This window comes from Oncorhynchus mykiss, chromosome 23 (genome assembly GCF_057628025.1).
Source record: "Oncorhynchus mykiss isolate SJ-2025 chromosome 23, ASM5762802v1, whole genome shotgun sequence".
Classification (NCBI taxonomy): domain Eukaryota; kingdom Metazoa; phylum Chordata; class Actinopteri; order Salmoniformes; family Salmonidae; genus Oncorhynchus; species Oncorhynchus mykiss.
The window spans coordinates 8,255,640-8,269,954 of record NC_143044.1 but is presented as its reverse complement, the minus strand read 5'-3'; the positions used below and the strand labels follow the sequence as shown (position 1 = coordinate 8,269,954).

Sequence of the window (14,315 nt, the reverse complement as noted above, 5' to 3'; positions counted from 1 at the left end):
GGAAATAGTTCACAACTTTATTGCACACAATTCAGTATAAAAAAAATAAGACTCATTGCAAAAAAAGAACACATACACATTCCACATATAAATTGCAGACAATAAATTACATTTACAACTTCAAAATACAGTTGCGCAAATCCATATTCTTATTCGCTATTACAGATTTAGGATTTTAATTTAGGAAATGTAAGGGAATTTGATTACCCTGTTTTGGGGGAACTTTGCTGCAACGCAATGTAATGTGTGTGTATTGGAAGTGTAAATAGGCTTCTGAAGATTAATTGACATTTTAGTCATTTCAGACTTGATTTTCCCTGACAAAAATGTCCATGAATTATAATCCACATAATAATTCACATTTCTTGTTGCTGCAGGATTATTTTGTAGCAAACTGGCTCAAATTAAGATCCTACATCTCTAACCATCATACAGCAATAGCAGATCTCAATTAGTTTTCAATGTTGACATAATAGACATTACTTTTTTACAAAATAATACAATTATAATTTAACAAAGTATATGTTGCATTTCCTTAGCCAATCATATAAAAGTACAGTGTTGAAACATGACATGAACTCAGGTAATATTTGTTTCTGTCTGAATTCTGCACACTGCAGAGCTGTAAGCAGGGCATTTGTTCAGAGGCTGTGATGTCTGAGCCCATTTGGAAATACAGTGGGGAGAACAAGTATTTGATACACTGCCGATTTTGCAGGTTTCCCTACTTACAAAGCATGTAGAGGTCTGTAATTTCTATCATAGGTACACTTCAACTGTGAGAGATGGAATCTAAAATAAAAATCCAGAAAATCACATTGTATGATTTTTAAGTAATTCATTTGCATTTTATTGCATGACATAAGTATTTGATCACATACCAACCAGTAAGAATTCCGGCTCTCACAGACCTGTTAGTTTTTCATTAAGAAGACCTCCTGTTCTCCACTCATTACCTGTATTAACTGCACCTGTTTGAACTCATTACCCGTATAAAAGACACCTGTCCACACACTCAATCAAACAGACTCCAACCTCTCCACAATGGCCAAGACCAGACAGCAGTGTAAGGACATCAGGGATAAAATTGTAGACCTGCACAAGGCTGGGATGGGCTACAGGACAATAGGCAAGCAGCTTGGTGAGGCGGCAACGACTGGCGCAATTATTAGAAAATGGAATTAGTTCAAGATGACGGTCAATCACCCTCAGTCTGGGGCTCCATGCAAGATCTCACCTCGTGGGGCATCAATGATCATGAGGAAGGTGAGGGATCAGCCCAGAACTACACGGCAGGACCTGGTCAATGACCTGAAGAGAGCTGGGACCACAGTCTCAAAGAAAACCATTAGTAAAACACTACGCCGTCATGGATTAAAATCCTGCAGCGCACGCAAGGTCCCCCAGCTCAAGCCAGCGCATGTCCAGGCCCGTCTGAAGTTTGCCAAGGACCATCGGGATGATCTAAAGGAGGAATGGGAGAAGGTCATGAGGTCTGATGAGACAAAAATAGAGCTTTTTGGTCTAATCTCCACTCGCCGTGTTTGGAGGAAGAAGAAGGATGAGTACAACCCCAAGAACACCATCCCAACCGTGAAGCATGGAGGTGGAAACATCATTCTTTGGGGATGCTTTTCTGCAAAGGGGACAGGACGACTGCACTGTATTTAGGGGAGGATGGATGGGGCCATGTATTGCGAGATCTTGGCCAACAACCTCCTTCCCTCAGTAAGAGCATTGAAGATGGGTCGTGGCTGGGTCTTCCAGCATGACAATGACCCGAAACACACAGCCAGGGCAACTAAGAAGTGGCTCCGTAAGAAGCATCTCAAGGTCCTGGAGTGGCCTAGCCATTCTCCAGACCTGAACCCAATAGAACATCTTTGGAGGCAGCTGAAAGTCCGTATTGCCCAGCGACAGCCCCGAAACCTGAAGGTCTGTATGGAGGAGTGGGCCAAAATCCCTGCTGCAGTGTGTGCAAACCTGGTCAAGAACTACAGGAAACGTATGATCTCTGTAATTGCAAACAAAGGTTTCTGTACCAAATATTAAGTTCTGCTTTTCTGATGTATCAAATACTTATGTCATGCAATAAAATGCTAATTGTTTACTTAAAAATCATACAATGTGATTTTCTGGATTTTTGTTTTAGATTCCTTCTCTCACAGTTGAAGTGTACCTATGATAAAAATTACAGACCTCTACATACTTTGTAAGTAGGAAACACTGCCGATTTTGCATGTTATCAAATACTTGTTCTCCCCACTGTAAATGGGCGGATTGCACATCTGCATTCAAGTCTAACATTTTGGCCTAATATTGTGACTACAACAGCATTGACAAATACCGGTACACCAATTTGGTTGACATGGCAAGGGCATTGTCTCGGCTAACATTCCAAAGCTGTCTGTCAGTACGCCTATCTTACATGCAGTTCATGCCAAGTAACCGCAACAGCAGATTTTGAGAATGGAGAAATTACACATTAATTGTCCGTGACAAAAGTCACCAAAAAACTTGAGTATATTTTATCGTTATGCATCTCTTACCCCTGTGGTCAAGCAATAATCCGTCATATTAGGACTATGCTCTTTTTGTTAGGAGTGTCAAACACATTCTCCTACCATTTCTCCTTGAACATACCCACTGGTCTCTTCTTGGTCCTGCGGCTTTCTAGGTATCGATACCTAGATTGGTATGTTGTCGGTATTTTGACTGTCAGTCATGGAGGCAGGACTGGGATTTAGAGCATGGCTTTCCCTCTGCTGAAAGCAGTCTGTTCTCTGCTCCTGTCCTGTGTTCAGGGCTATGGAGATGGTAAATCTAGCCTAAATCACCTCAGTGTTCAGTTTCTTCTTCTCCAGTTCGGGGGGCGTGTGCAGGAAGCTGATCTTACACTCCTGCTCCACTGTGACTAGGTGGCTCTGCGGGGTCGGCTGGCAGTCTATGTGTCGCACCGGGTGCAGGCGGAGGATGGGACCGCACCGGCAGCTGGCACAGCGGTCCTGCCAATGCCCCCTCAGCACCAGGCTAGCTGTGAGAGCCACCACGCCCAGCGTCATACCCCCCAGCACCAGCAAGGTGATGAGCTGCACCTCTGACAGGCCAGACGACCCCCACTGGGTCACCACCTCCTTCACAGAGATCTTCAGCAGCCTGTCTCCACTATTACTGTTACTGATGCCCTGAGAATGGTTCCCCCCTGTTGTGATCTGGTCTGGCCTGGCCTGAGTCACCCTGCCCCAGCCCTCTCCTCCCCCAGCCCAGCCATGGGAGCTCCTGATGGGTGATTGGCTCTCTGGGCTCCGTAGGGGAACCTCGCAGGTCCTGCCAGTGAACCCAGCTTTGCAGAGGCAGTGGAAGGTGCTGGCGCGGTCCAGGCAGCGCCCTCCGTTGAGGCAGGGCTGACTGGCACAATCATCGAGGTTGATGGTGCAGAACCGGCCCGTGAAGCCCTCGGGACAGAGACAGGAGAAGCGGTTGATGCCATCCAGGCAGGTGGCACCGTTGGCACAGGGACGCATCAGGCAGTCGTCCATGTTGGTCTCGCAGCGCGGCCCACTGAAGCCTGCCAGGCAGCGGCAGGAGAGTTCTGGTGCATAGCCGCTACTGTCCTCACACTGCCCTCTATTCTTACATGGAGACCTGGAAAATAAAGACAGAAGCACCAAACACCCAGAGGGAATGTTCTGAATAACTGAATAGATTTTCAATGCTGAATTGATTCCTCAATGCAAGCCTTTTCATATGGACCTGACCTCCAACTGATTTGTAAGTAAATGTGTGGCGCTTACTCTGTGATGATTACTGTTTACATTCAATCAGGCATTGATTTGGCACCTTAAGATAAATCTACCCCAGAGTCTGTCCCTTTGGCCTGCATGGTTTCCCTGGTAACCGCTTAGCCAGTGATTTGGGGACTCCATGGAGGCTGTAGTGTAGATAACTTGCTACAATGTGTTTGTTAGTACTAGAGGCCACTCGCTTGGCCGACAATGAGCCCATAAACTCACATGATTGCTCTCCAGTGGATACAAATTGAACAGGCTGCTACACAGCCAATGCCAGTCTGCATGTGTTTGACTGCCATCAGGGGACCGGCTGGGATGCCACAGTCAAAACACACACACTAACACACACTCATCGAACAGGCTCCGAGAGAAATACTGATCATCAAAATTCACACACACAGTGCAGCTAGTTTCCTGTTTGATAGTCTGAAATGTCCACTAATTCCTATAAAAGTATTTTGAGCCACTGGTTGGGATTGAACTTGTTGTTCACGGTGATTTGCTTTGATTAAGACAGAAGCAGTAGGCCTGAGAGAAAATTGTTCCATAGATTGTTTTCTGGTGTGTTGGTAAATGAACTCACTTGCCGATCTTATGACAGGGTCCTGTCTTGTGCTCACAGTTCCTCCCGTAAAATCCATTGGGGCAGAGGCAGGAGTATTCCCCTGAAATGTTCGTGTAACAAGTGGCACCGTTCTGGCAAGGGGCCTCATTTGTGCACACATGGATATCTGAAGCAGAGGAGAGAAGTGGTGAATAAGTACTGCGCTACCACTCACTCAACAAATAAGATTATGATTGTCGGATACATACAAATGTTTTCTGTCACCTTTGTCGCAGAAGCGTCCCGTCCATCCAGGCTCGCATGTGCATTGCCAGGGTTGGTGACATGATCCATGGACACAGCCTGGCATTCTAACACAGACGTCGCACTGCTGCCCCTCCCAACCCGGGTCACAGCTGGAATACAGCACAGCCAATTAGATCAGCTCTCAACTCCGTAGCCGACACAGCCTCATGATAAGGGAGATATACTCTTATATACAGTGGCATTATCAAATCATGCGGAGCCGCTCCACGACGGACACAGGAGGGCGCCCATACTTAACAAAACAACTTCTGCAATGCCTTGCTCTGTACGGTACTTTATTTGTTATTTCGTAGAAATACTCATATATTTTGAGTGTGACCTTCTCTAGAGAGTGATAAGGACATAGGCTTGACACCAGAAAATTGTGGGCCTGAATGATGGCTTTATAGGTTTGTCATATATGCTTGAGCAAGAAAAAGAGAACCGTACACTCTAGGAACTCGGATGCAATAATTGAATAACAACGTCTCGACAGCCAAGCTGTCCACAGCAGGGTATTGTCATATTGTCATACTGTATGCTTGACATAGTTAACATATTCATATCTGAAATACGATGGAGTCATCACTACCAGTGCACCATATTTTACCCTGTCAACATATTCAAATGTATATTTTTAGAAACATGCTTTAGTAAGATGCATATCACTGTTCCGATGTTGTTCAGCGTCGTGTTTCACCTCACCTGCACACCGCATTCTCCTCACACCGACTGTTGGTCACATTACACGTGCAATTTAGAACTGTAAGAGAAAGCAAACACTTGCTTCAGAGTCATCCAAGATTCACCAGTAATTCCCTGACATTCAGACATAATAGTTGTCATTAAGTACATATGCCTATTCATTGAACAGATGAATGTTCCTCATCTGTAATATTTCAACTTTTTGTAAGCATATACCCCACAGCTTTATTCCTCCAGCAGCAAGTTGGAAACAACAAAATGTTATGCACTATAAAGCTTCATTTGGGATCGTGACAGTGCTGTATTTGAAACAGTATTTGTGATGTAGGCAAGTGGACAGAATGTTTTAATTCAGGGAGTTTATTCCTCACAATTCTACCACAATTGCTGAGAAGTAAACTGGTGGTTCAGTAATTGTCAAGTCAGAATATAAGCATGTCTGTATGACAGCCGTTTGTGTATTTGAGGGATTTCGGGGCTCGATGGGATGTTAATGGCACTATGACCTCCAACCCTAGGCAGACGGTTGTCCACGTGTGTGGTGTTTCCTTACAACATCATGGATTTTTCTGCCGTTGAAATGCTTAGCCGTTCCACCTAAGCATTTTTTTTGTGTGTGTGTATGTACAGTACCAGTCAAAAGTTTGGACACACCTACTCATTCAAGGGTTTTTCTTTATTTTTACTATTTTCTACATTGTAGAATAATAGTGAAGACATCAACACTATGAAATAACGCATATGGAATCATGTAGTAACCAAAAATGTAAATATATTTTATATGTGAGATTCTTCAAAGTTGCCACCCTTTGCATTGATGACCGCTTTGCACACTCTTGGCATTCTCTCAACCAACTTCACCTGGAATTATTTTCCAACACTCTTGAAGGAGTTCTCACATGTGCTGAGCACTTTTTGGTTGCTTTTCCGTCACTCTGCGGTCCAACTCATCCCAAACCATCTCAATTGGTTGAGGTCGGGTGATTGTGGAGGCCAGGTCATCTGATGCAGCACTCCATCACTCTCCTTCTTGGTCAAATAGCCCTTACACAGCCTGGAGGTGTGTTGGGTCATTGTCCTGTTGGAAAAAAATGATAGTCCCACTAAGTGCAAACCAGATGGGGTGGCGTATCGCTGCAGAATGCTCTGATAGCCATGCTGGTTAAGTGTGCCTTGAATTCTAAATAAATCACTGACAGTGTCACCAGAAAAGCACCATCACACCTCCTCCTCCATGCTTCATGTTGGGAACCACACATGCAGAGATCATCCGTTCACCTACTCTGCGTCTTACAAAGACACGGCGGTTGGAACCAAAACTCTCCAATTTGGACTCCAGACCAAAGGGCTCTTGTTTCATGTCTCAAACAAGTCTCTTCTTATTGGTGTCCTTTAGTAGTGCTTTCTTTGCAGCAATTCGACCACGAAGGCCTGATTCACGCAGTCTCCTCTGAACAGTTGATGTTGAGATGTGTCTGTTACTTAAACTCTGTAAAGCATTTATTTGGGCTGCAATTTATGAGACTGGTACCTCTAATGAACTTATCCTCTGCAGCAGAGGTAACTCTGGGTCTTCCTTTCCTGTGGCGGTCCTCATGAGAGCCAGTTTCATCATAGTGCTTGATGGTTTTTGCAACTGCCCTTGAGGAAACTTTAAAAGTTCTTGAAATGTTCCGGATTGACTGACCTTCATGTCTTACAGTAATGATGGACTGTCGTTTCTCTTTGCTTTTTTGAGCTGTTTTTGCCATGATATGGACTTGGTCTTTTACCAAATAGTCCTATCTTCTGTATTTTTTAACCTTTATTTAACTAGGCAAGTCAGTTAAGAACAAATTCATTCTTATTTTCAATGACAGCCAGGGAACAACAGATTTCTACCTTGTCAGCTCGGGGATTCGATTTTGCAACCTTTCATTTACCAGTCCAACGCTCTAACCACTAGGCCAGTGGTTCTTAACCTTGTTGGAGGTACTGAACCCCACCAGTTTCATATGCGCATTCACCGAACCCTACTTAATTGGAAAAATTAAATATAATTTTTTTCAAATTCAAAACATAGGTATATATATATTTTACTGGTGGACAACATGAACCGTTTATCAACATCACGGTGTTCAAAGAACAAAATCATCAAAACATGATTTTCACACAAAAACATAATAATGAATATTTACTGCAAATCAGTGTGACTTCTGCTGTTGCCTCTCAGAGACCAGTTCAGAAATGCGGGGCTTTACCTTGGCAAGTGCCACTCATGTCATTTTCGCAACAAAGTCTGTTCCTTTTCTTCGTTTTTATGTCCAGCAGCCTCGAAAAGGATTGCTCGAAGATATGTTGTAACAAACAGTATGAAAATCTCCAGAGCTTTCTTAGCAATAACAGGGTACGTTACCATTTGTTGACACCAAAACGTTGAAAGCGTTGTTGTTCTGAAGAGTTGCTGTTGAACCTGGCTCTGCTGAATTTCAATGATTTCACCGAGGTATTCATCATTGACATCTGTTGTCTCAACACTAAACGTGAACGGCTGTCTCGCCCATGCTGGATATGACTCTCTTGTAGGGAAGTATCCGTCGAGAGACTTTGCAAGCTCATCTAAGTGCGTGGCAATTGCTTGCTTCAGTTCCGCGGGTACAGAAATGTCTCCGATTCCAGATACATCTTCGATCTTACTTACACAGTCGTCCAGCAGGGGAAAGTTTGCGAAGTTATCGTTCTCTGTTCATCGTTTCCATAACGGTAGCTTTTTTTTAAAAGCCTTCAGGTTTTCCTCCGCTTCGATGATGTTGAATCCACCGCCCGGCATCTTTTGATTGAGATGATTGAGAGCTGCGAAGATATCAGCCATGTACGCTAAAATGAGAATGAACTCAGATTTTTTTTAAGCAATCTGCATGACAATGTTGGTGCTCTTGCAAAAACAGGGCTAATTCCACACGCACGGCAAAAACACGATTCAGCACCTGTCCCCGCGATAACCACCGAACGTTAGAATGGTACAGAAGTACCTCGAATTCAGAGCCCATTTCTTTACACAGCTCACTGAAGATGCGGTGCCTCAGAGCACTAGTTCGTGCACAGTTCACGCATTCCACTACAATTTTTAATACTTCTGCCAGTTTGAGGCAAAGTTTTTGTTGCCAACGCATGCCTGTGCAGAATACAATCCGTAACAATGATGCATCGGCTTTCACTAGCGCACCAAAACCAGACTTTCTTCCCAGCATGACTGGAGCTCCGTCCGAACAAACTGCAGAAACCATATCCCACGAAAGATTGTTGTCTTTGAAGAAGTCATCCACAAGTTTCTTCACATCGGCTGCCTTAGTTGTTGTTGTAAGAGGCTTACAAAATAAAAAATCTTCCTTTATCACGTCGTCTTTCACATAGCGCACAAATACAGCAAGCTGGCTTAGATTGGAAACGTCTGTGGTCTCGTCGAGTTGAAGGCTGAATTTTGCCGGGCTTGAAATCAGATCTGCAACTACTTTGCTCATGTCCTCTATTCTGTCGCTGATGGTGTCATTTGAAAGAGGAATTTGGGATAACTTCAGCCTCTTTTCCCAGCATGATATTCGCCATCTTCAACACAGCTGGTTTTATGAGTGTTTCACCAATGGTGAGTGGTTTGCCCTGCTTTGCGATCAGGTAAGCAACTTCGCACGATGCTGTGAGGATCGGTTTGTTGATGGGTACAAAGCCGAGAACAGGCAGAGTAGCCTTTTCATCGAATTCAGCGAGCGTTGTGTTCTTGTATTTTCCATCTCCATGCAGCTTAAGGAAGTGTTCTCTTAGTTTTGCCGGTGCTACACTAGAATTGCTCAACTTGGCTTTGCAAATCATGCAGTTAGGACGCTGACTCCCATCACGTTCCGTTATACATGTGAATCCATATTGTACATATTCGTCCGACCACTTTCTTTTTTTGCTCGACATAGTAAGTATGAAGGAATTAAAATATTACGAAAGAAATCACAAGACAGTCACAAGTCGACTACTGAGCGCACCGAATTCCCTGCAGCACAGATAGGCCAAGCGATGTAGCGTGATCACCTGCAGCCAATGATGGCCAAGCGGGGCGTGTCATCACGAATCATATTAGTCGAATGTGTGTCTTGACCTCCGCCGAACCCCTGAGACTGACTCACCGAACCCCTGGGGTTCGATCGAACCCGGGTTAAGAACCACTGCACTAGGCTATTGAGTAGAACACAGCATTGTACAAGATCTTCAATTTCTCACATGGAATAGCCTTCATTTCTCAGAACAGGAATAGACTAAAGATTTTCAGAAGAAAGTTCTTTGTTTCTAGCCATTTTGAGCCTGTAATCGAACCCACAAATGCTGATGCTCCAGATACTCAATTAGTCTAAAGAAGGCCAGTTTTATTGCTTCTTTAATCAGAACAATTTTTCAGCTGTGCTAACATAATTGCAAAAGGGTTTTCTAATGATCAATTAGCCTTTTAAAATGATAAACTTGGATAAGCTAACACAACGTGCCATTGGAACACAGGAGTGATGGTTGCTGATAATGGGCCTCTGTACGCCTATGTAGATATTCCATAAAAAATCAGCCGTTTCCAGCTACAATAGTCATTTACAACATTAACAATGTCTACACTGTATTTCTGATCAATTTTATCTTATTTTAATGCATTTTTTCTTTTTTTTTCAAGAACAAGGACATTTATAAGTGACCCCAAAGTTTTGAACAGTTGTGTGTGTGTATATATATATATATACACACACACACTGGTGTACAAAACATTAGGAATACCTGCTATTTCCATGACATAGCTTTCACCTGGTCAGTCTATGATCCCTTATTGATGTCAATTCTCAAATCCACTTCAATCAGTGTAGATGAAGTGGAGGAGACAGGTTAATTAAGTATTTTTTCAAACTTGGGACAAATGAGACATGGATTGTGTATGTGTGCCATTCAGAGGGTGAATGGGCAAGACAAAAGATTTGCCTTTGAATGAGGTAGGGTAGTAGGAGCCAGGTGCACCAGTTTGAGTGTGTCAAGAACTGCAACGCTGCTGGGTTTTTCACAATGAACAGTTTCTGGTCCACCACCAAAAGGACATCCAGCCAACATGGACCAGCATCCCTGGTCCATGTCCCTAAGCAGGAAGACACACGTGGGTGTGTTATATGGCCAATATATCACGGCTAAGGGTTGTTCTTAACGCACGACACGATGCAACGCGTGCCTGGATACAGCCCTTAGCTGTGGTATATTGGCCGTATTGCATACCGCCCCAACAGATCCACAGATGATACTATCTCTATTACACTCCACAATGCCCTTTCCCACCTGGACAAAAGGAACACCTATGTGAGAATGCTATTCATTGACTACAGCTCAGCGTTCAACATAGTGCCTCAAAGCTCATCAATAAGCTAAGGACCCTGGGACTAAACACCTCCCTCTGCAACTGGATCCTGGACTTTCTGACGGGCTGCCCCCAGGTGGTGAGGTAGGTAACAACACATCCGCCACACTGATCCTCAACACAGGGTCCCCTCCTGTACTCCCTGTTCACTCATGACTGCACGGCCAGGCATGACACCAACACCTTCATGAAGTTTGCCAATGACACAACAGTGGTAGGTCTGATCACCGACAACGACGAGACAGCCTATAGGGAGGAGGTCAGAGACCTTGCTGTGTGGTGCCAGGACAACAACCTCTCCCTGAACGTGATCAAGACAAAGATGATTGTGGACTACAGAAAAAAGAGGACTGAGTACTCCCCCATTCTCATCGACGGGGCTGTAGTGGAGCAGGTTGAGAGCTTCAAGTTCCTTGGTGTCCACATCACCAACAAACTAACATGGTCCAAGCACACCAAGACAGTCGTGAAGAGGGCACAACAAAACCTATTCCCCCTCAGGAGACTGAAAAGATTTGGCATGGGTTCTCAGATCCTCAAGTTCTGAAGCTGCACCATCGAGAGCATCCTGACTGGTTGCATCACTGCCTGGTATGGGAATTGCTCGGCCTTCGACCGCAAGGCACTACAGAGGGTAGAACGAAGGGCCCAGTACATCACTGGGGACAAGTTTCCTGCCATCCGGGACCTCTATACCAGGCGGTGTCAGAGGAAGGCCCAAAAAATTGTCAAAGACTCCAGCCACCCTAGTCATTGACTGTTCTCTCTGCTACCGCATGGCAAGCGGTACCGGAGTGCCAAGTCTAGGTCCAAGAGTCTTCTAAACAGCTTCTACCCCCAAGCTATAAGACTCCTGAACACCTAATCAAATGGCTACCCAGACTATTTGCATTGCCCCCCCCCCCCTCTCCCCCTCTTTTACACCGCTGCTACTCTCTGTTGTTATCATCAATGCATAGTCACTTTAATAACTCTACCTACATGTACATATTACTTCAACTAACCGTCTGCACATTGACTCTGTACCGGTACCCCCCTGTATATAGTCTCGCTATTGTTATTGCTGCTCTTTAATTATTTGTTACTTTTATTTCTTATTCTTAAGGCATTTTTTTTTAAACTGCATTGTTGGTTAGGAGCTTGTAAGTAAGTTGTGTTCGGCGCATGTGACTAATAAAATTTGATTTGATATACCACAAACTTCCGTGGTGTCTTATTGCTATTATAAAATGGTTACTAACGTAATTATAGCGGTAAAAATAAATGTTTTGTCATACCCGTGGGATACGGTCTGATATGCCATGGCTGTCAGCCAATCAGCATTCAGGGCTCAAGTCACCAGGTTTATACATATATTTACACTGAACAAAAATATAAACTCAACATGAAAGATGATACCAACACTTTACATGAGCTGAAATAAAAGATCCCAGAAATGTTCCATACTGTCACGTCTACTCCCGCTCCCTCACTCCGGCTCTCGACCTCGCTGGTATTCTAACCAACTATATGTTGAAGCAAAGAAGTGTCAATTCCATCAGGAAGCTGTCTCCTTTCTGTGTTAAAGGTAGATGCTGTCAGAGCATGGCCAGTCCCAACCACCATAAAGGGGTTACAACAGTTTTTAGGGTTTGCCAACTTCTACCGCCGTTTCATCAATAACTTTAGCTCTATCGCCTATAGCTCTATCATCTTGCCTCGCTCCTCAAGGGTGGTCCCCATAAGTTGGGGTGGAGTTCTGCAGCCAACGAAGCCTTCCACCTACTGAAGGAACGTTTCACCTTCACCCGTTGCTCAAACACCCAGGTCCTATGCTGCCATTCGTGGTGGAGGTGGATGCTTCAGAAGTGGGCCTGGGGGCCGTCCTGTCCAAACGACAAGGTAATCCACAAAAATTGTATCCATGTGCATATTCCTCAAAGAAACTGTCTCCTGCAGAGGGGAACTAGCGATCGGGAGCTCCTGGTGTCGAAGTTGGCATTAGAGGAGTGTAGACACTGGCTGGAGGGCGCCAAGGACCCATTTCTCAAGTCGGATTTGAAGTCAAAATCGAGGTTAGTAACTGTCGATCTGATGTCCAGAAGTGCTTGGCGTCATATTTGATAATAGTATGAACTTTCTGCACAAAAAAAAACAAAGATTAACATGAAAAAAGTCACTAAATAGCAACGATGGGTTGGAACTCGTAAGATCTCGCCCTTCTCTACGTCGGCGCCATCTTGACAATACCTTCTTCTCATTGACTCTCCAGGGGTGTGTCCTCAGTCCTTTGCTGTACTCCCTGTTGACCCACGGCTGTGTGGCTTTGCACGACGCCAACTTCATCATAACGTTTGCTGACGACACCACGGTTGTAGGCCTGATAACCTACAACGACGAGCTGGATGAGGTAAGTGAACTAGCATTATGGTGCCAGGACATCAACCTCTTCCTCAACATCAGCCTTCAGGAAGCAGAGGAGGGAACACGCCCGATCCACATCCACGGGACTGCAGTAGAGAGTGTCAGCAGTTTTAAGTTCCTTGGTGTCCACGTCACTGATGACTTGACATGGACCATCAACACCACCACTCTAGTCAAGAGGGCGCAACAGCGCCTCTGCTTCCTCAGACTGCTGAAGAAATTCGGAATGCTACCCTGGGTCCTCTCCAAGTATTACCACTGCACTATCCAGAGTCTCCTCCCCAGTTGCATCATGGCCTGGTACAGGAATTGCTTCGTCCACGACCGCAAGGACCTCCAGCGAGTAGTGAAGACAGCCCAGTACATCACTGGGGCCGTTTACCCACCCATCCGGGACATATACTTGAAACAGTGCCTGAGGAAGTCCTGAGGAAGTCCTGCAGCATCATCCCAGCTATGAGCTGTTCATGCACTCACACACGCACTCATTTACTCTTTACTCTTTCTAATACTGTTCAATTTAAACACTCCCCCCAATCCCCCCCATCCCTGATACATGTCAATATTGCACTGTAAATTGTGCCTTCCTGTATTATACTTCCGCTAAAATGTTTCTTCTATTCTACTGAGCCGTTTACTTCATGTTCGTATTCTTATCTTTTATTATGTCTTATTGTCGCCGCATTGTCGAGAAGGAACCTACAATAAGGACTTCGTTGGACATTGTATACCATGTGTATCCTGTACATTTGACTAATGAAACGTGACACCTTGGGAGTGGGGATGAGGATAGACGAATGCCCACATGATGAGTCACACACTTTGATTTCACTTGGGGTTTTATATGATTGTATCTGACTATGAAATTATATGCTATTGGTTTCAGAAAGGTAACTTAAGCTGCATCGCTGAGTTATTAAATATCCCCATGAACTGGCAAGCATTTACTACTAAAGGGATATGTGATTAATCTCTTATTGTCATCAGCTGTTGTTACTAGTTGATTTGGCCGGCCTTAGGCATACCTATGTACTGTCTGTACTTGGCTATAGTAAATAATGGGGGCTTGCCAGGTAGGGTGTGTGGGGTGCGTGTGGTAGCGGTGAGCCGCACGAGGGGAGCGCGTGCGGTGGGAGGAGAGGAATGCTGTACAGTCATGTCT

The 14,315-nt window shown here is 44.6% G+C and overlaps 1 protein-coding gene across 2 annotated transcripts in view; it reads right to left on the bottom strand.

Moving 5' to 3' along the window:
• LOC110502359 (protein delta homolog 2-like) overlaps positions 1-14,315 on the bottom strand; it is a 33,834-nt gene continuing 19,519 nt past the window's right edge. For both annotated transcript variants that reach the window (XM_036960498.2, XM_021580320.3), the window contains exons 3-6: positions 5,347-5,404; positions 4,621-4,751; positions 4,375-4,522; positions 1-3,645 (exon numbers count right to left, since the gene is read on the bottom strand). In XM_036960498.2, the coding sequence (XP_036816393.1) occupies positions 2,829-3,645; positions 4,375-4,522; positions 4,621-4,751; positions 5,347-5,404 (1,154 nt within the window). In that variant the 3' untranslated portion in view covers positions 1-2,828. The remainder of the gene's footprint in view (positions 3,646-4,374; positions 4,523-4,620; positions 4,752-5,346; positions 5,405-14,315) is intronic.